Raw genomic sequence first — 19085 nt, 5'->3', positions numbered from 1 at the left:
TCATCTCACAGATCTAAAATATATCCCAAGTATCAGGACAGTAAAGCTTAAATATGAAAATTTAAATATGTAAACACTAAGGAAACATCAATTCCTTTTTTCTTTCAAAAATACAAAATATAAACAATTACAATTCTTGTATAAATATTGAAACTAAGTGATCACTTCCTGTTGAAAATATTAAGCAACACTACCAGTCTCCCATGGAGCGTCATTCTCAGCTTGCTGCATGTGTGTTGGCCATGCCCATTTATTGACATCTTGCGATGTACACAGAATAAATTATTTTATGGTACACATTTCATTCTGTAGTAACAATATACATGCAGTAATATACATACCACCCAGCTCTTATGACTACTTAAAAATGCAGTAATCATATTCCATTATTATTTTAATATACTTAAAACAGTAATAATACAATACAATTCAACAAAATCATTACTTTTACTACAGTAAATGCATGATAAATGTTGATTTGTGAAACACCTTCTTACTGGACTGAGAGCTATTGAGAAAAAACAGTTCAGATTGATCTCTTTAACAAGTGTAAGTCACAGAGTTGTTTGTGGTTGCTTAAATAATATGCTTTTTTACAGACAGCGCTATTTGGCAGTTGCACGGCTAGTCAGTGCAAAAAGCACTTGTTCAAGCTTGCTTACCTAGTAACAGTCTGGAACCCTGCATTTCTTAAATGATTTATTTTACATTAGTTCAGGGGATCTCATTGAATCTGGAGAAGATGATGGCACAGAAGAGTGGGGCGGTCAAAGCTTTGACAGGTGGAATTGCACACTTATTCAAACAGAACAAAGTGAGATATTTGATTTGTTTGATTTTTCTAGAAGTTCCAGGAGTATATCATGAACATGATTAAAAAAAAAAAAAAACTATTCATAGGTAACTCATGTAAATGGCTTTGGAACAATAACTGGCAAGAATCAAGTGACCGCAAAGACTGCTGATGGAGAACAAGTCATTAACACAAAGAACATCCTCATCGCCACTGGATCAGAGGTCACACCCTTCCCGGGCATTGAGGTACTTCAGTGATGTAGGAAGTACAGTTGAAGTAAGAATTATTGGCCCTTCTGTTAAATATAGTTTTCCCCAATTTCTGCTTAAAGGTGAGAATATTTTTCACATTTCTAAACAATAGTTTATTAATAGTTCATACCATTTATTAAGCATTTGCAAATAGTGTAATAATTATCTGTTAAGCAATAACTTTACATTTATAAACGTTATTAAGCAGTTTATAACTGCAGCTACAAATGCTGCATGCTTTAAGCACATTTATAATGTACTTAAATGTAGAGTTAATGCTTAACAAATAATGAATTCACTAGATGCTAATGCTTAATAAATGATTCATAGTGTGTAGTTATTATAAAGTGATACCTTTTTCTTTCATCTTTGCCATGATGACAGTACATAATATTTTACGAGATATTTTTCAAGGTACTAGTATTCAGTTTAAAGTACAATTTAAAGGCATAACGAGGTTAATTTGGATAACTAGGCAAGTTAGGGTAGCTAGGCAAGTCATTGATTTACAGTGGCTTGTTCTGTAGACAAATATATGTATTTGCATTAAATAGCCTGAGGGTGAGTAAATTAAAAGCAAATTTTAATTTCTTTCAAAGGTTAGTTTACACAAAAATGTCAATTATTTTATTAATTACTCACTCTCATGTCCTTCAAAACCCTGAGACCTTCTCTCATCTTTGGAATACAAATTATGATATTTTATGTAAAACCTGAGATCTCTCTCATCCTCCATTAAAGAGCCATAAAAACCCCTGTCTCAGCAGAGAGTTTTCACACCTCTAGTTTGAAAAAACTTAGGAAAGTTGGCGAGCCCAGCTTTGTTTAGGTAAGAGGGTCGAGTGGCGAAAGAGGGAAAGGTTTGCATGAAAAGGAGAGTTTTGTTACATGCACAACAGCTGATTTTCAATTCAGCAACACAAACACAAATGCAGGGGAGATAGACAGTAATTCGGAGAGCAGCATTTACAGTGGATCTGAGAGCTGTGTGGAAGTGGAGGATTTTCAGTCCATGATATTATAGTGACAGTACTGTAAACGTGGTAACAAAATCATTTTGTCTAAGGTATGTCTTTAAAAACTCAGAGTACTGTTGACGGTACTAACTAACTTTGCCATTTGAATAAACTTAAACAAAACAGTGATTGCACACTTACCAAATCCGAGACAGGAAAATAAACACGAACTGGAACCGTGTCTTTTTATTTAAAAGAAGAGTGGCAAATACGGATTTCACTATATCCAGATTCGAAAAGCTCTCGGGTAAAAAAATGTGCTCTCATCGCGGGGAAATGGAATTTTTTTTTTTTCATTTGGCACATTTAAAAATGGAACACCAACAACCCTCGTTTCCAAACAATTCTTCTACTGCTTGTTTGAATTACAGTTGGCGTAACGGGGCGTATCTCTGAACACTGTAAACAGGTAAAAAGAGTCTTCGAAGCTATATCATGCATATTAATGTTGTATTTTATTCACAGTAGAGCGCGCCGATTGGTTTGAACCAAGTCTTTCTTATGAATTAATGAATAGATGTGCTGAAAACCCAATGACGTCACTTTGTACCAGCCAGTACAGACATCTAATCTCCATACAGGAATTTACGCAATGATCCCCTCACCATGACGTTGCTTCAAAATTTCTTTTTAAAACGGAAGAACACATTTGCTCTAAACAACGCAAAAACAACCAATATATGTGTGTTTTGGGAACCCTTTAAGGTCGATCAGAGTTTAGAAAAGTACTGAAAAACATCATCAAAACAGAGCATATGCCTTCAGTGGTTTAATTGGAATATTGTCAAGAGTTTTAACAGTTTCTCACCAGTGTCAGTGTATTGCATGCATTCATGAGCACTGTCTGTAGTGATGTCTACCCTCCTAATGCACAAGTGCAACTTCCTTCATTTGAAACAAATCCAAAGCGTGATCGAGCATAATTTGTGAATAGGCACCCTACACTAACACGGAAGAGAAGCATATGTTTAATAAAGTCTTTATTATTCATGTACACACAAAATTATTCTTGTACCTAGACAAATTCCAGTTTTACCTCTGAATATGTGATAGATGATCTGAAGATGTCTTGGGTACCTTTCTGAACTTTGAACTTGACAGGAACCTTCCTGTCTATAAAGAATAAGGGAGGTCTCAGGTTTCATCTAAAATATCTTAAACTTGTTCTGAGGATGATCAAAGGGCTCAGTGTTTTGGAACAACATGAGGGTGAGTAATTAATAACATAATTTTTGGAGGGTGAACTAACAAAAATATGGCGTTGTAATAAGCACAATGTCACATTGTGAAAGTTTTATTTGAAATAGTCATGCCAAAGAATATTTATAAAAAAAATATATATATATATTGTCTGATTTAGCTTTTTATAGCCTTTATGTCAGTAGATTTAATGCATTCAGATCACAGATTTTAATTGTGTTACTCTTTTTGACAGATTGATGAAGACAGTGTTGTGTCATCCACTGGTGCTTTGTCTCTCAAGAATGTTCCTGAGGAACTTATTGTGATTGGAGCAGGAGTCATTGGTGTGGAGTTGGTGAGTGGAATATTGGGAAGTTTTATTACAGATTCATCATAAGATTGATCTGAATTGGTTATTTTGGTGATAAAAGTGCATTTTTTAAACACTTATGTTTGATGATTCTATTATTGATTGATTATGGAATTTTTTTCCAGGGGTCTGTGTGGCAGAGGCTAGGTGCCAAAGTTACAGCCGTGGAGTTCCTTGGCCATGTTGGTGGAATGGGCATTGACATGGAAATCTCTAAGAATTTCCAGCGAATTCTCCAGAAGCAGGGTTTGAAGTTCAAACTGAGCACCAAGGTCATGGGTGCCACCAAGAGACCTGATGGCAAAATTGATGTGGCGTGAGTTGGATGTTTCATCAGCTAATTTCTAATCAAAATCTTTTTGAACATTTGTCCGATATGTTTTTTTTTTTGGTTAGTGTGGAAGCTGCAGCGGGTGGCAAGAATGAGACGCTCACCTGTGATGTTCTGCTGGTCTGCATTGGCCGTCGTCCCTTCACCGGAAACCTCGGCCTGGAGTCTGTCGGTATTGAACTGGATAAACGTGGGAGAATCCCTGTTAATGGTCGCTTCCAGACCAACGTGCCTAAGTACGGAGATCTCTAATGAGTGGGGGTGTAAGGGATCACGGTTGATCTGCGATCCGTATGGTTTAAAATGTACATGACTCATGGAATAGTAACTTTTTTTACTTGTAGATTAATCCAACATTTGTAACGGTCACAGAGAGATCACCTCCTCATTCAAATCTCACATTTGAAAGCATTTTGGCTTTCCTGTAAAATATAAGGATGACGGAAGAAGTTGTGGAGGCACCTAATTGCTTTCTTAGGTTATTAAAGGTGTTTTTGGTCACTACTTGTTTAGCTTGCATTAATGCATTTTGTGTAAATCTGCACAATTAATCATTAAAAGATCGAGATCTCAATTCAAACACCTAAATTGTAAATTAAGATGATTTGCTTATGTTTATTAATCTCTCTAAGTGCTGCATTCAAATCTTTGATTGGGATAGAGATTCAGTTTTTACACTTTTCAGTTAGTTGCATAGTTACAAACAATCAAATAACACAGAAGTACTGGAATAACAGTTTATAGTTATATAGAAAAAATACTTTTAGCCTTTAAATTGATGCTCAAAGATGAAAGTTGTAGCAATTAGAGGAAGCATTAGAGAAGATCATTTTTCACAGTATTGAATATTTTATAAATTTATTTTTATTCAGCTGGTTGTTTCTTGATTTTATTTGAATTAAAATTACAGGTTCAAAGTTATATTTGTTTCTTGCAGTACTATTTTTGAAATAAATGGGAAGCAAATTACATTAGTTTTCTCGCCTTTTGGCTGATCTGAAAAATGGTCTGATCCGTGAATCAAATGTAATGTGATCCGAACCGTGAGATTTGTGATCCGTTACAACCCTACTAATAAGTGTTCTTGCTTATGTTGCAAATAAAACAAGTCCTAATCTGTTTACAAATCTTATTTAGTATCTATGCCATCGGAGATGTTGTAGCTGGACCCATGTTGGCTCATAAAGCAGAAGATGAGGGTATCATCTGTGTGGAAGGAATGGCAGGAGGAGCCGTCCATATTGACTACAACTGTGTGCCCTCGGTTATATACACACATCCTGAGGTTGCCTGGGTCGGCAAAACTGAGGAACAGCTCAAAGAGGAAGTAAGTCATCAATTTAATTTTAGTACATTTTCAATCTTAAATTGTATGTCACCAGTTGGGGAGAAGTTAGAATGATTCCAAATGCACTCATGAGATAGGTGCACTTGGTTAAAAATGCAGGGTTCCACAAAATTCAGTCACGTTGTTCCAACATAAATAGATTGTTAACTTACCACTTTTAACAAATTTATGTGGATTGAACATAAAACAAATTAAGTTGTCCCAATGAAATATCAAGAATTGTGTTGTTTCAGCTCATTTTAAATGCGTAGTTTGAATGAGCAAAAAAAATATATTTTATTTTTGAGGGCAGGGGTTCCCAAACTTTTCAGCCTGTGACCCCTAAAATAACATTGCCAGTGACTCACAACCCCCAAATTCCTCTGAGGTGGTTATAAATATACAAATGTTGCCCACACAACAATAGGCCTATATAAACACGAGCATATTGACAACACAAAAAGTGCAACATTCTAACAACCATATCATTTGTATAGTCATTTATTAATTTGTTTAATTTAAAGGGCCACCAAGGGCCCCCGTCTCAGCAGTGTTTTCACTCTACTAGTTTGAAAAAAGTCAGGAAAGTGGGTGAGTTTAGGTGGGAGTGTTGAGTGGTGAAAGAGGGAGGGGTTTGCATAAAAATGGGAGTTTTTGGTTCGAGCATGCACCGTTTTCACATAGGCATAACATAAGCCTATGTTTACATGGACATCAGTAATCGAATTATTTGACAAATTATTAATTTGTCAACTTTAACTGCAGTTTAGCACTTCAACTTTCTTTCAGGAACATTTCATGCATGCCCCCTGTGATAATTGAGATATTGGATGCAAGGAACTGCTGGAAGTGTGTAGTTTTAATGGAATGTTTGATACCGCATTGCGAATGGGAGAAAAAAACCTCTGCGTTTCTCTGTACTTAGATGCACTCGGTAGGTAGCTTCAGAAAGCCAGGTGTGTATAGACAATCCTGTCACAAAATGCGGTGAAAATTCTACACGACAGTAAATGTTTAAGTAAGGTGTTTACTTGTTTACATTCAGAGAGCAGTATTTAAAGCGGATCATTCAGTCCATAATGTTGTAGTGATATTAATATACTGTAAACTTAGTTACTAAATCATTTTGACTAAGGTATATCTTTAAAAATGAAAGAGTACTGCTGACGATACTAACTAACTTTGCCTCTGAATAAACAAAGCACATTGATCGCTCACTTACCAAATATGTAGAGACAGGATAATCAACACCTACTGGAACCGCATCTTTTTTAAAAGAAGATGAGCGTCAAATCCGGATTTCACTATTTTCAGATGCGAAAAGCTCTCTGGTAAAAAATGTTCCGTACAAACGCTACGCTCTCATAGCAGGGAATGGAAAACAAAACCTTCGTTGCGGCACATTTATAAACGCAACACTGATGACCAATGTCTCCAAACAATTCTTCTTCTTCCACTTGTTTTAATTACGTTTGGCGACACAACGTGGCTTCTCTCTGCCATCTGAACACTGTAACAGGTAACAGGTCTTTGAAGCTAACATGCATATTAATGAAGTTGCACCTCATATACAATAGAGCGCGCTGATTGGCGGTCTGGAAAGACTTGGAAGTCTTTCTCATGAATTAATGCTGAATGCTGAAAGATGTCACATTGTACCCACTGGTACAGACATCTAGTCTACACGCTGGAATTCACACAAGGATCCAATTGCCATGACGTGGCTTAGAATTTTTTTTTCAAACCGGAAGAACGAATTTGCCTGAAATAACGCAAAAACAACCTATTTTCTTTTTTTTTTTTGTGAAATATATGTGTCCTAAGGGTATTTTTAGCAACGTGGGACACATATATGACAGTCAAAAATGTATGTTGGTGTTTCGTGACCCTTTAATATTAACCTCAGCTAAAGAGACTGGTGGACACAATGTTTTCACAAAGTCTATTTTTGGTTTAATTTTGGAGACCTCCAATTAGAGATAATTCTCAATAATCAGTTATGGTCCTTATTTATTTTTAATGTATTTGATTGTCATAAAAGGTGTCAGAAAGTTTAACCTAGTGCTATAAAAGCAATCTGCTGCAGCTGACGCTATCGCTGTGTTGTTAATCTAACGTAAACACACCAATCCTATGAAAAAAAAAGTTTAAAGGCTGATGGCTTTTCATTAGCATGTTGTTGTTTTTTATTATTAAAAAATACTATTTTTATCTTCTGTGGGTTATGGTTAAAATATGGCAATTCTAGTAGTTTAGTAATTTTTTTTACTTTTGGAACCTAGCGACCCCCTGTCATTGTCCCGTGACCCCCATTTTAGAAACCACTGAGATAGGGGACCTAATTAAGAATTTTCTTTTTTTTTTTTCTCAAGTCATTATACTGTTCAGGGGTTTAGAAAATGACAATGTGTGTTAATGTTTTCTAGGGTGTGCCATATAAGGTGGGCAAATTTCCTTTTGCGGCCAACAGCAGAGCCAAGACGAATGCTGATACAGATGGACTGGTAAAAATCCTCAGTCACAAGGACACAGATAGAATGCTGGGAGCACACATTCTGGGATCGGTAATGATCTTGCTTCTTTTCTTGCGTTGGAAATCCTAACTACATATTCATTTATATATGCATTTTTAATTTAACAGGGAGCGGGGGAGATGATTAATGAGGCTGCATTAGCTATGGAATATGGTGCATCATGCGAGGATGTTGCAAGAGTGTGTCACGCCCATCCCGTAAGTTTCTCAGATTTTTCTTATCTAAAATCTAAATAAATTATTTTGTTTTCTTGTAGTTCCTATTATTAATAGACATGATGAATAAACATATTAGGAATATTGATCTGATTTCAAAATTCTCTGGAAACTAATTTGATATGGCTACAAATTTTTTGTGGAAAAACAATGTGGAATTTCAACATCTCATGAATAACATAGGAACTCAACTAATAATCCATCTTAGGTATTAAATCTACTAAATACAGATACTTCATAATAAAGAAAAACAATATATACAGTTGCAATTAGAATTATTAGCCCCCTTTGGATTTTTTTTTCTTTTTTAAGTATTTCCCAAATGATGTTTAACAGAGCAAGGAAATTTTTACATTATGTTTGATAATATTTTTTATTCTGGAGAAAGTCTTATTTGTTTTATTTCGGCTAGAATAAAAGCAGTTTTTAATTTTTTAAGAACCATTTTAAGGTCAAAATTATTAACCCCTTTAGGCTATTTTTTTTTTTGATAGTCTATTCAACAAACCATCATTATACAATAACTTGCCTAATTACCCTAGCCTGCCTAGTTAACCTTATTGACCTAGTTAAGCCTTTAAATGTGACTTTAAGCTATATATAAGTGTCTTGAAAAATATCTAGTAAAATATTATTTACTGTCATCATGGCCAAGATAAAACAAATCAGTTATTAGAAATGAGTTATTCAAATTATAATGTTTAGAAATGTGGTGAAAAAATCCTCTGTTAAACGGGGGCAAATAATTCAGGCTGTTTAATAATTCTGATTGCAACTGTTCATATCTGCAGCGTAAAACTCATGAGTTCTCAATAATTGTTTAAAATATGCAACAACACAATAGGTGAAGTAAAACAAGATGGAATAAATACTTTTTCATTGTACAACAGTAATATTATGTTCAATACATAGTGAGAAAAAGCACATATGTGCATCCAGTGCATGAATAATGCTCTCAAACCTATATAGAAGTACAGTAAAGTTTAAGAAAGATATTTTTCTTCTGATCCAATTCAATAATGGGAACATTGTGTTATAATGGCCAACACAAAACACTCCAATATGACTCACAGTTTGAATGGAGAATGATTGACAGATGCAACAAAGGGAAGTGTTGATGTGAATATCTATTTAGCGACTTAAATATTCATCTGTATTACACAATGAACGATCCAATGGCTTCAGAACACTTAGTACTTATTACTTTTAATATAGTGCATGAACGGCGCCTTATATTGTCCTTTGGCTGTTGCTTAACAATTTAACAGAATATCACACTCGCAATATTGAATTTGTTCAAGCCCCATGACATTGAAGGCAATGACCAATCTATTAATAATTGGAATTTCAAAGAAAATTTTGTGGAAATATTTATTTAATAATTAACCTTTTTTCTTTTTTGTACGGAAAAATCTAGTTTTGTGAATTGAATCTAGTTTAATGATTTTTTCTACTGTAAGTTTTTGATTCATATGATTAATAGACATCCTAATGAATGAGCACACTAATCAGTCACTAATTATTATTAATTGTAACAGTCTTAATGTTGTCTTTAACAAAAGTTTAACCAAACTTTTCTATTTTTTCAAGACTGTATCAGAGGCCTTCAGAGAAGCTAACCTTGCTGCTTCGTTTGGAAAAGCTATCAACTTCTAGATTTTCTTCACTCAAAATTGTATATAAATACAGTATCTGCTGCATTTTTTTTCCAAGTCCACACGATCTGAAGTTCTTCAGTTTCCATTTTTTTTTTCAGATGTACCCTTCATCCATACATCCAGATTAACTCTGTAAAACACTTAGTCTGATATTTAAATGTCCTAATAAAGGAGTTGGCTCTAATGTTGAACATCACCTGACTGAGAAAGATGTCATTTGGATTTTATATTGTTTATTGTTGGGTTATATAAAACAAGATTTGTGGTGGTGTTCATAATTAAATGTCTCCCAAATACAGAGTTGGAAAAAAATAATGGTTGGAAATATTGGTTGAATTGAAATACACAGGAGGTGAATAAAGAGGAACTTCTTCACGCTGTGTTAAATTAAGCTTTCATTTAGGGAGATGTGCTTTGCAGTTTAAGATGAGGTATTGGAAACAACACCCAATGCAGTTTGTGAAGGAATGTACCGGGTTTTATATTTATTAAAAGAAAGTATGTTTTCAGTTACAACAGGAAATAAATCTGACTCCATCAGGTTAATTAATTTTTTTTAAAAAAGGCAGATACAACCAATAGAAAAATTGGTATCCTGCAAATAAACAGTGAGGGATTATTCAGTTTGGTATTCATAGTTTCATTGCTATTAATCAAGCATTAACTAAATATCCATTTGGAATCAGTAAGATTAAATCCAACATGAAGAATACAGATTATAATAAGGTCAGTTATGATACAGTTCTAAAGCGTTTTTCATTATCTAAACGTTTTTCATTATGTTTTAAATATTTGTGTGTGCGTGTGTATGTGTGTGTGTGTAAAGAACTGCAATTTAAAGATCTTACAGAGCACGAGTCATTTCTTTTTTTTTTTACAAGGAAATTTTTTACATTTTTAAATTAATGAATTTATTCTAGGGGTTTATGGGAATTCATTTTCATTTGGTGGTACTCCTATAAAAAATATAATTTGTATATTATGCATAACATACGTTACATATGCTACTAACAAAAATATAATACTATGTATAATAAATTGTCATTTCCTCCATCAACCACCAGAGGTCATTGTTAGCTCATGCTTATTTTCCTTTACCGAGTCTAAACGTGCAGATTGTGGCATTCAGCAGACGCTTTTTTGTATTGTATAGACCATTTTGAGGGATGTAAACAATAACAGTGGTCCTACTTAGTTCCTGTTTTACATTTTTCATTTCCATAGCTTCCGGGAGTCCAAAAAGGTCCACATATTGATAATGTTATGATTTGCGTCTTGTTACAGTTATGAAGTAGTTTGGCAACAAGCAGGAATTATGCATGGGCTAATGACATCAGCTCATTGTAAAGCTATACTGTTAGTATTATTATTTATAATATTTTTAAATCATACATACAATTTTTTTGAAGTTGTACTTTCTAGAATATTTCCTAAAATAAATGCTCGTTGAGTTCCTGGAGGCTGTGTGTAAATCCTTACTTAAGATCATTTGTTATAAATTGATGAATAACTAATGACTTTAATAATAAGCTTACCTAATGACCTAAGGAAGCTTGAGTGACCGAAAGCAGGAAGGATGGGAGGCTTTTGAATAGTATCTGATAGCCTGCAGTATTTTTGTTTCTTGGTGGTTTAAAAAATTTTAAAAATACCAACTGAAGTATACACTACATAAATGTTTATAATTTCATTCCATTTGTCAGACACTTGGTACCAGGATTCTTGCTTTATTCCACAGCTAAGGTCAATGAGGGGGTGGTTGTTATTGAAACAACAAATAGTGATGAAATCTATTGTCATTAGTCCATATTCACATCCTTCCTGTTTCCTTTTACCATCCCATGAGCAAGTAGCTCCCTGAATTTTAGCTCACAGATACAAAAACATGTAGAGGAGGAATGTGCTCTCTGATCATTGCACTGGCTCTAAATGCAAATTCAACAAGTAAAAATAAATAATAATGCAGTCTTTGTCAGAAAATGCACATACAATATGCATATGCATTTTTATCAATACAATAAATGTGTATTGTATTCACCATTTTGAAGATATTTGGTCACACTTTACAATAAGGTTTCTTTACTAAATGCTAGTTAATGTATTTACTAACGTGAACTAAGTATGAACAACACTTGCACATAATTTATTAATCATAGTTCAACATTTGCTAATGTAGTATTAACATCCAAAGTCATGCTTGTTTACATTAGTTAATGCACTAATTCAGATGAACTAACATTGAAAAAGCTTATTTCCATTAACTAACGTTAAGTAACATGACAAAAAAACTGTAAAAAGTATGCTGTACTGTACTGTATTGTTCATTGTCTGTTACTGTTGGAAAATGCATTAATGTTTACCAATTCAACCTTAATTTAAAGTGTTACCAGTTATTTTGTTGATTGAAGATCACCTTACAGATGCTATGTATGCAGTTTTTATTGATTCAGTCTTGCCGGATACTTTCAATGTTAAGATATAAAATTCTTTAAAAATTCTTAAATTCTTCAAACAACGTTTGTGACACATTTATGAATAAGCTCATTTTAAATTAATCAGTATGTTTAATGTCATTATTCATATTTATCCTTAACCTGCAACACATTGTAATTGTTGAGATCTTTAAATAATTAGCACTTTCACAAGTGAAAGTTTTATATAGTGTTAAACATTATACTGTAAATTTATGAGCGTATGTTTGTATTGACCTTTTTTAAATATTAATAAAAAATATTAATTGCTGGGATATGTAACTTTCACATGGAAGATGCATGCAAGAACAAGAACAGCATGAAAATGCTACACACGAGCGCAATATGATACTGCAGCTGAGAAAATACAGGATTTTCCATCCCAGTGCTGCTTTGCAATATGTCAAATGATGTTGTATCACATTTCAAGCTTTCTTGAACAGAATACACCGCTTTCAGGAAGCCATGTGCTATGCTGATGATGCTGTATATGTTGTTATGTTATTCCATTAATTGAAAGTGAAGCACTCCAGTGATGATTCAATTCAATTCAATTCACCTTTATTTGTATAGCGCTTATACAATGTAGATTGTGTCAAAGCAGCTTCACATAAAAGGTCACAGTAAATAGGAACAGTGTAATTCAGTTTGTAGCGTTTAAGTTCAGTTCAGTTGAGCTCAGTTCAGTGTGGTTTAATAATCACTACTGAGAGTCCAAACACTGAAGAGCAAATCCAACGATGCGCAGCTCTACAGATCCCGAACCATGCAAGCCAGTGGCGACAGCGGAGAGGGAAAAAAACTTCACTAAAGGCGGAAGTGAAGAAAAAAAACCTTGAGAGAAACCAGGCTCAGTTGGGCATGACCATTTTAATTTCTCCGCTGGCCAAACGTCTTGTGCAGAGCTGCAGTCTCAGTGGCGGAGGCTGGAAGCTGGCCTCAGCGAAGACTCGTATGTCTCTGGAGCGTCACAGGAATCAGTCTCATGTTCTCCACTCTTCCATGACCATCACAGTAGCTGCTCAGGATTCGGCCAGGTCCAGGATATGGAAACCTTGGGATCATCTCGTCGTTGGTCTTGGATCGAATCAGTGACTCTGCATAGTCTGAGGGCCTCGGGAAGAGTATCCCCAGGTGGAAATGGAGAATAAAGAGAATAATTAGCGTAGCTGATGTTCACAGTGTATATCAGCAAGATGCATAACCTGTGTGGAAGCCCCCTAAGTGGTGCACTAAGTGTATGCTTTACTGAACAGATAGGTCTTTAATCTAGTTTTGAATTGGGAGAGTGTGTCTGAGCCTCGGACGTTATCAGGAAGGCTATTCCAGAGTTTAGGAGCTATAAATGAGAAGGCTCAACCTCCTTTACTCGACTTTGCTATTCTAGGTACTACCAGAAGACCTGAGTTTTGAGACCTTAAAGAGCGAGTTGGATTGTAGCGAGACAGAAGATTGGTTAGATAAACAGGAGCTAGATTATTTAAAGCTTTATATGTAAGAAGCAATATTTTAAATTCAATACGAAACTTAACAGGCAGCCAGTGTAAGGAGGATAAAATTGGGGTGATGTGATCAAATTTTCTAGACCTGGTAAGAACTCTGGCAGCTGCATTTTGTACTAATTGAAGTTTGTTAATAGAGGATGCTGGGCAGCCAGCAAACAGTGCATTACAGTAGTCCAGCCTAGAAGTCATAAAAGCATGGACTAGCTTATCTGCATCTGAGATGGATAGCATACTTCGTAACTTAGCGATATTTCTCAGATGAAAGAAAGCAGTTTTTGTGACATGGGATATATGATTTTTAAAAGTTAAATTGCTGTCTAATATGACACCCAGATCTTTGATGAGTTGCAGCTGGAAGGGCATCCGCTGTGTAAAACATATGCTGGATAAGTTGGCGGTTCATTCTGCTGTGGCGACCCCTGATTAATAAAGGGACTAAGCTGAAAAAAAAAATAAATGGATGAAAGTGAAGCACTATGTGCAACAATCTAAAAATATCATATCTATATGATATGTATATGATGAAATCAGATTGCTGGGAAGTCCACGCTCAGTGCTTTACAGATGATGAGAAGGTTTTAGATCCAGGAGATTGCACTCAAATTTAGATCATTAGATGTGGTTTGGCGTTAACATTGAGAGAAATGTGTCAACTAAAGTTAAATTCACCTGGTTTTAGCTTCTTGAGTGATTCGTACGGTGGCCGAGAGAGCTTAACGTGCTGTTAAGAAAACACATGCAAGCATACAGAAAGGAATAAAATGAATGTTTTCCATGTACCATGACCAAGGGTGTAAATTTGGCGGGGACACAAAATTGTGGAAAATGTTTAAATTTCATTTCCTGCATTTACATATATTTAGGGAAGATGGTGATACAAAATTCAGAAAAACAAATAGGCTCAATCAACAAATTGAATTACAAACAACCTAAACTTTATGAACTGTGTGCTGAATCACTTTTTTAAGGGGTTTTCACCTTTATTTTGATAGGACTGTGAACATTTTACAGACAAGAAAGTGGGGGGAGAACAGGGGAAGGATCAGTAAAGGACCTTGAGCCAGGAATCAAACTTGGGTCACTGTGAGCATCTTGGTGCTATGTGTCTGCTACTGGTGCCGACCTGAATCTCTATTTTGTAATATCAGAATCAGAAAGAGCTTTATTGCCAGGTTTGTTCACACATACGAGGAATTTGTTTTCGTGACAGAGCTTCTACAGTTCAACAGGATTACAGAGACAGGACAAAAAACAGATAATAATAAATATATTTTAAAAAATAGAAGTAAGTAGGGAATGCAAATATACAAATTGACAAGTGTATGTACAGCTATATTACTATATACCACGTTATATGTGCAGCTGTTATGTGCAAATTGGCATGTAAAGTGTGTTGTTAAAAAAGTGTATATGTGTATAAAAGTGTATGGCAAGTAGTGATGTTGGTTCCACAATTATTATCATCATCAAGTGTTCATGAGATGGATTGCCTGAGGGAAGAAACTGTTTCTGTGTCGGGCTGTTCTGGTGCGCAGTGCTCTGTAGCGTCGACCAGAAGGTAAAAGTTCAAAGAGGCAGTGTGCTGGGTGTGAGGGGTCCAGAGTGACTTTGGCAGCCCTTTTACTCGCTCTGGATAAGTACAGGAGTAGGAAGGGTTGTACCAGTGATTCGCTCAGCAGTCCGAACTATTCGACATAGTCGTTGGAGATCGTATTTAGTAGCTGAGCTAAACCAGACAGTTATTGATGTGCAGATGACTGATTCAATGATGGAGGTGTAGAACTGTTAGAGCAGCTCCTTTGGGAGGTTGAACTTCCTCAGCTGACGAACAAAGTACAGCCTCTGTTGAGCTTTTTTGACAATGGAGTCAATGTGAGTGTTCCAGTTCAGGTCCTGAGAGATGGTGGTGCCCAGGATCCTGAATGACTCGACTGCTGCCACAACGCTGTCCATGATGCTCGGTGGGGGGAGAGCAGGGGGGTTTCTCTCAAAGTCCACTGTTTTGAGCGTGTTGAGCTCCAGGTTGTTGTGACTGCACCAGACAGCCAACTCCTTAACCTCCTGTCTGTAAGCAGACTCATCACCGTCCTGAATGAGGCCGATAAGTGTGGTGTCGTCTGCAAACTTCAAGAGTTTGACAGAGGAGTCTTTTGAAATGCAGTCATTCGTGTACAGGGAGAAGAGCAGTGGGGAGAGGACACACTCCTGGGGGGCGCCAGTGCTGATTGTGCGGATACTAGATGAGAATTTTCCCAGCTTCACCAGCTGCTGCCTGTCCGTTAGGAAGCTGTTGATCCACTGACAGACAGAGGTGGGAACAGAGAGCTGAGTTAATTTGGGCAGGAGAAGTTTTGGGATGATAGTGTTAAACGTCGAGCTGAAGTCAACAAAAAAAGATCCTCACATAGGTCCCTGGTTTGTCTAGGTGTTGCAGAACATAATGCAGTCCCATATTTACTGCATTATCCACAGACCTGTTTGCTCTGTACACAAACTGAAGAGAGTCCAGTGAGGGTTCAGTGATGTCCTTCAGGTGGGCCAGCACCAGTTTTTTAAAAGACTTCATGACCACAGATGTTAGCGCCACCGGTCTGTAGTCATTTAGTCCTGTAAATTTGGGTTTCTTTGGGATGGGGATTATGGTGGAGCATTTGAGGCAGGAGGGCACTTCACACAGCTCCAGTGATCGGTTGAAGATCAGGGTGAAGATGGGGGCCAGTTGGTCAGCACAGGATTTTAAACAGGCTGGTGTTATAAAATCTGGGCCTGGTGCTTTTTTCCTCTTCAAGTGCAGGTATGGGTGAGGCGGGGGGTGGTGGAGGTGTTAATGGTGGCATGAAGAGCAGTTCAGAGTGGGTGTGGGGTTTTTCTCAAACCGGCAGTAAAACTAATTCAAGTCGTTTGCAAGTCATTGATTGTCTACAGTGCTGGGGGATGATGACTTGTAGTTTGTGATGTTTTTCAAACTTTTCCACACGGATGCTGAGTTGCTGGAAGAGAACTGACTCCTTAGTTTCTCAGAATGGTTCTTTTTTGCGACTCTGATCTCTTTTTCCAGTGTGTATTTGGCCTGCTTATACAAGGCCCTCTCCCCATTCCTGTAAGCAACCTCCTTGGCCTGATGTAGCTGTCTGAGTTTTAGTGAACCATGGTTTGTCAATGTTGTATGTGAGTTGAGTCTTGGTAGGAATGCACACGTCTTCACAGAAACTGATATAAGATGTTACAGTCTCTGTGAGCTCATCCAGATCGTTTCCAGCAGCTTCAAAAACACTCCAGTCAGTGAGGTCGAAACAGGCTTGTAGATCCCGCTCTGTTTCGTTAGTCCATCTTTTCACGGATCTTAATACAGGTTTGGCTGTTTTCAGTTTCTGCCTGTAGGTTGGAATGAGATGAATCAAACAATGGTCAGAGTGTCCCAAAGCTGCTCGTTGGATGGAGCGGTATGCATCCTTTATTGTGGTATAGCAATGATCCAATATGTTACTGTCTCTTGTGGGACATGTAACATGCTGTCTATATTTTGGCAGTTCACGGGACAGTTTTGCTTTGTTAAAATCCCAGAGAATGATTAAAAAAGAGTCCGGCTGTTGTTGCTCTATCACCGTGATCTCATCAGCTAGTTTCTGTATCGCCAGGCTCGCGTGCGGAGGAATGTAAACACTGACGAGGCTGAACGAGCAGAACTTGTGCGGGGAGTAGAAAGGCTTACAGTTAATAAACAGTGCTTCCAGATCTGGACAGCACATCTTCTTTAAAACTGTTACATCTGTACAGCACCTTTCATTGATGTAAAAGCACGTCCCGCCACCGCGCGATTTCCGCGTCGATTCTTTATCGCGATACGCTCTGAACAGCTGATAGCCTGGTAGGTGAAGCGCGATGTCCGGTATGATGTCGTTTAGCCAGGTTTTCGTGAAACACAGAGCAGCTGAATGCAGAAAATCCCTGTTTGTCTGAGAGAGCAGAAGGACTTAGTCTATTTTTTGGGGTAGAGAGCGGAGATTTGCCAGATGGATGCTAGGCAACGCGGTCCGAAATCCGCGCTGTCTGAGTTTCACAAGCGCGCCGGCACGCTTTCCTCGTCTGCGTGCCTGAAAGCGTTTAAGCAGCACCACGGCTTTGCCGACTACAATGTCCAACAGAACATCAGATAAATCCAAGTTTGGAAAAATATTTGGTGGTGTATGTGCCCGAATGTTTAACAATTCGTCTCTGGTGAAACTAATTGTAGGAATGTGACTCAAGATAGAACAAAATAACAAAAACACAAAAACTACTGCAGAGCACGACACGGAGGCGGGCATCATCGTCGGCGCCATCTTGGATCTAAGGATCTATCAGCTGCAGATAGACATTAGCAAAATTAATATTTAATTCAAATTATCTTTATTTCTAAAGCGTTTTTACAATGTAGATTGTGTCAAAGCAGTTTCACATAGAAGATTATAGTAAATTGAATCAGTCTTAGTCCAGTTTTCAGTTTTGAAGTTCAGTTCAGTGTGGTTTAATTTTCACTGCTGAAAGTCCAAACACTGAAGAACAAATCCATCGAAGTGCAACTCCACAAGTTCTGAACCATGCGAGCCAGTGGCAACATCGACAAGGAAAAAACTTCACCAATTTGTGTTGTGAATTTCTCTAGTCTGGCTCACGGCACCAAACTGTTGTGAAATTCTAAGAAGAGCCCAAAAAACCAGGGAGAACTTTTGGTTGTCTTCAAAGCAGAATCCTTTTATAAAAAGAACTCAGCGTGGCTGTGGCGTCATCAAAAGAAAACTCTCAACTGTACAGCAAGCACTAGTTTTTTATACATTCTAAAACAAAGCATGCAAATGAAGTGTTGTTGTCGGCAGGGTAAACTGCCTTTTCAGGCCTGATATCTTCAGCATGTAAGTCTGCAGAGTGGATGACAACATATTAGAAACATGCCCAGCTACTGACCACATAAAAGGGGACACAGCTATGCTGTGAAACTGACAATGTGCATTACTTTGGAGACAGTCAGGGCTCAGGAAACCAAGACATTTTAGGGTCTGTCGCACCAGTTATATATATATATATATATATATATATATATATATATATATATATATATATATATATATATATATATATATATATATATATATATATATATATATATATATAATATAAATTTAAATTCCCACATTTGTGAAGGATTAAGAAATAAAAAAACTTAAGAAATAATAAGAAAAACCTGGCTCAGTTGAGCACGAACATTTCTATGGCCAAACGTCTTGTGCAAGAGCTGCAGTCTAGGCACCAGAGGCTGGAGAACACTGGATGTTCATCGTGGATATTTAGGGAAATTATATCAAAATCTTGATTATTGTAAAAAAAAATGTAGAAATTATATTATAAATTATATTATATATAACACATTAGACGAACATCAACGGGTCTAA

General features: G+C 36.6%; 1 protein-coding gene across 1 annotated transcript in view; it reads left to right on the top strand.

The window, feature by feature from the left end:
- dldh (dihydrolipoamide dehydrogenase) overlaps positions 1 to 9876 on the top strand; it is a 17146-nt gene extending 7270 nt beyond the window's left edge. Inside the window, exons 6-14 of the mRNA XM_056451525.1 lie at positions 714 to 814; positions 901 to 1041; positions 3499 to 3600; positions 3741 to 3931; positions 4012 to 4182; positions 5084 to 5273; positions 7700 to 7837; positions 7915 to 8004; positions 9613 to 9876. Of these exons, the coding sequence (XP_056307500.1) occupies positions 714 to 814; positions 901 to 1041; positions 3499 to 3600; positions 3741 to 3931; positions 4012 to 4182; positions 5084 to 5273; positions 7700 to 7837; positions 7915 to 8004; positions 9613 to 9678 (1190 nt within the window). The 3' untranslated portion in view covers positions 9679 to 9876. The remainder of the gene's footprint in view (positions 1 to 713; positions 815 to 900; positions 1042 to 3498; positions 3601 to 3740; positions 3932 to 4011; positions 4183 to 5083; positions 5274 to 7699; positions 7838 to 7914; positions 8005 to 9612) is intronic.
- The last annotated feature ends 9209 nt before the right edge of the window (positions 9877 to 19085 follow it).

The sequence above is a fragment of the Danio aesculapii genome, chromosome 25 (genome assembly GCF_903798145.1).
Source record: "Danio aesculapii chromosome 25, fDanAes4.1, whole genome shotgun sequence".
Taxonomy (NCBI): Eukaryota; Metazoa; Chordata; class Actinopteri; order Cypriniformes; family Danionidae; genus Danio; species Danio aesculapii.
Note: the sequence above shows the minus strand (reverse complement) of the source record. Positions and strands in the feature narration are given on the sequence as shown.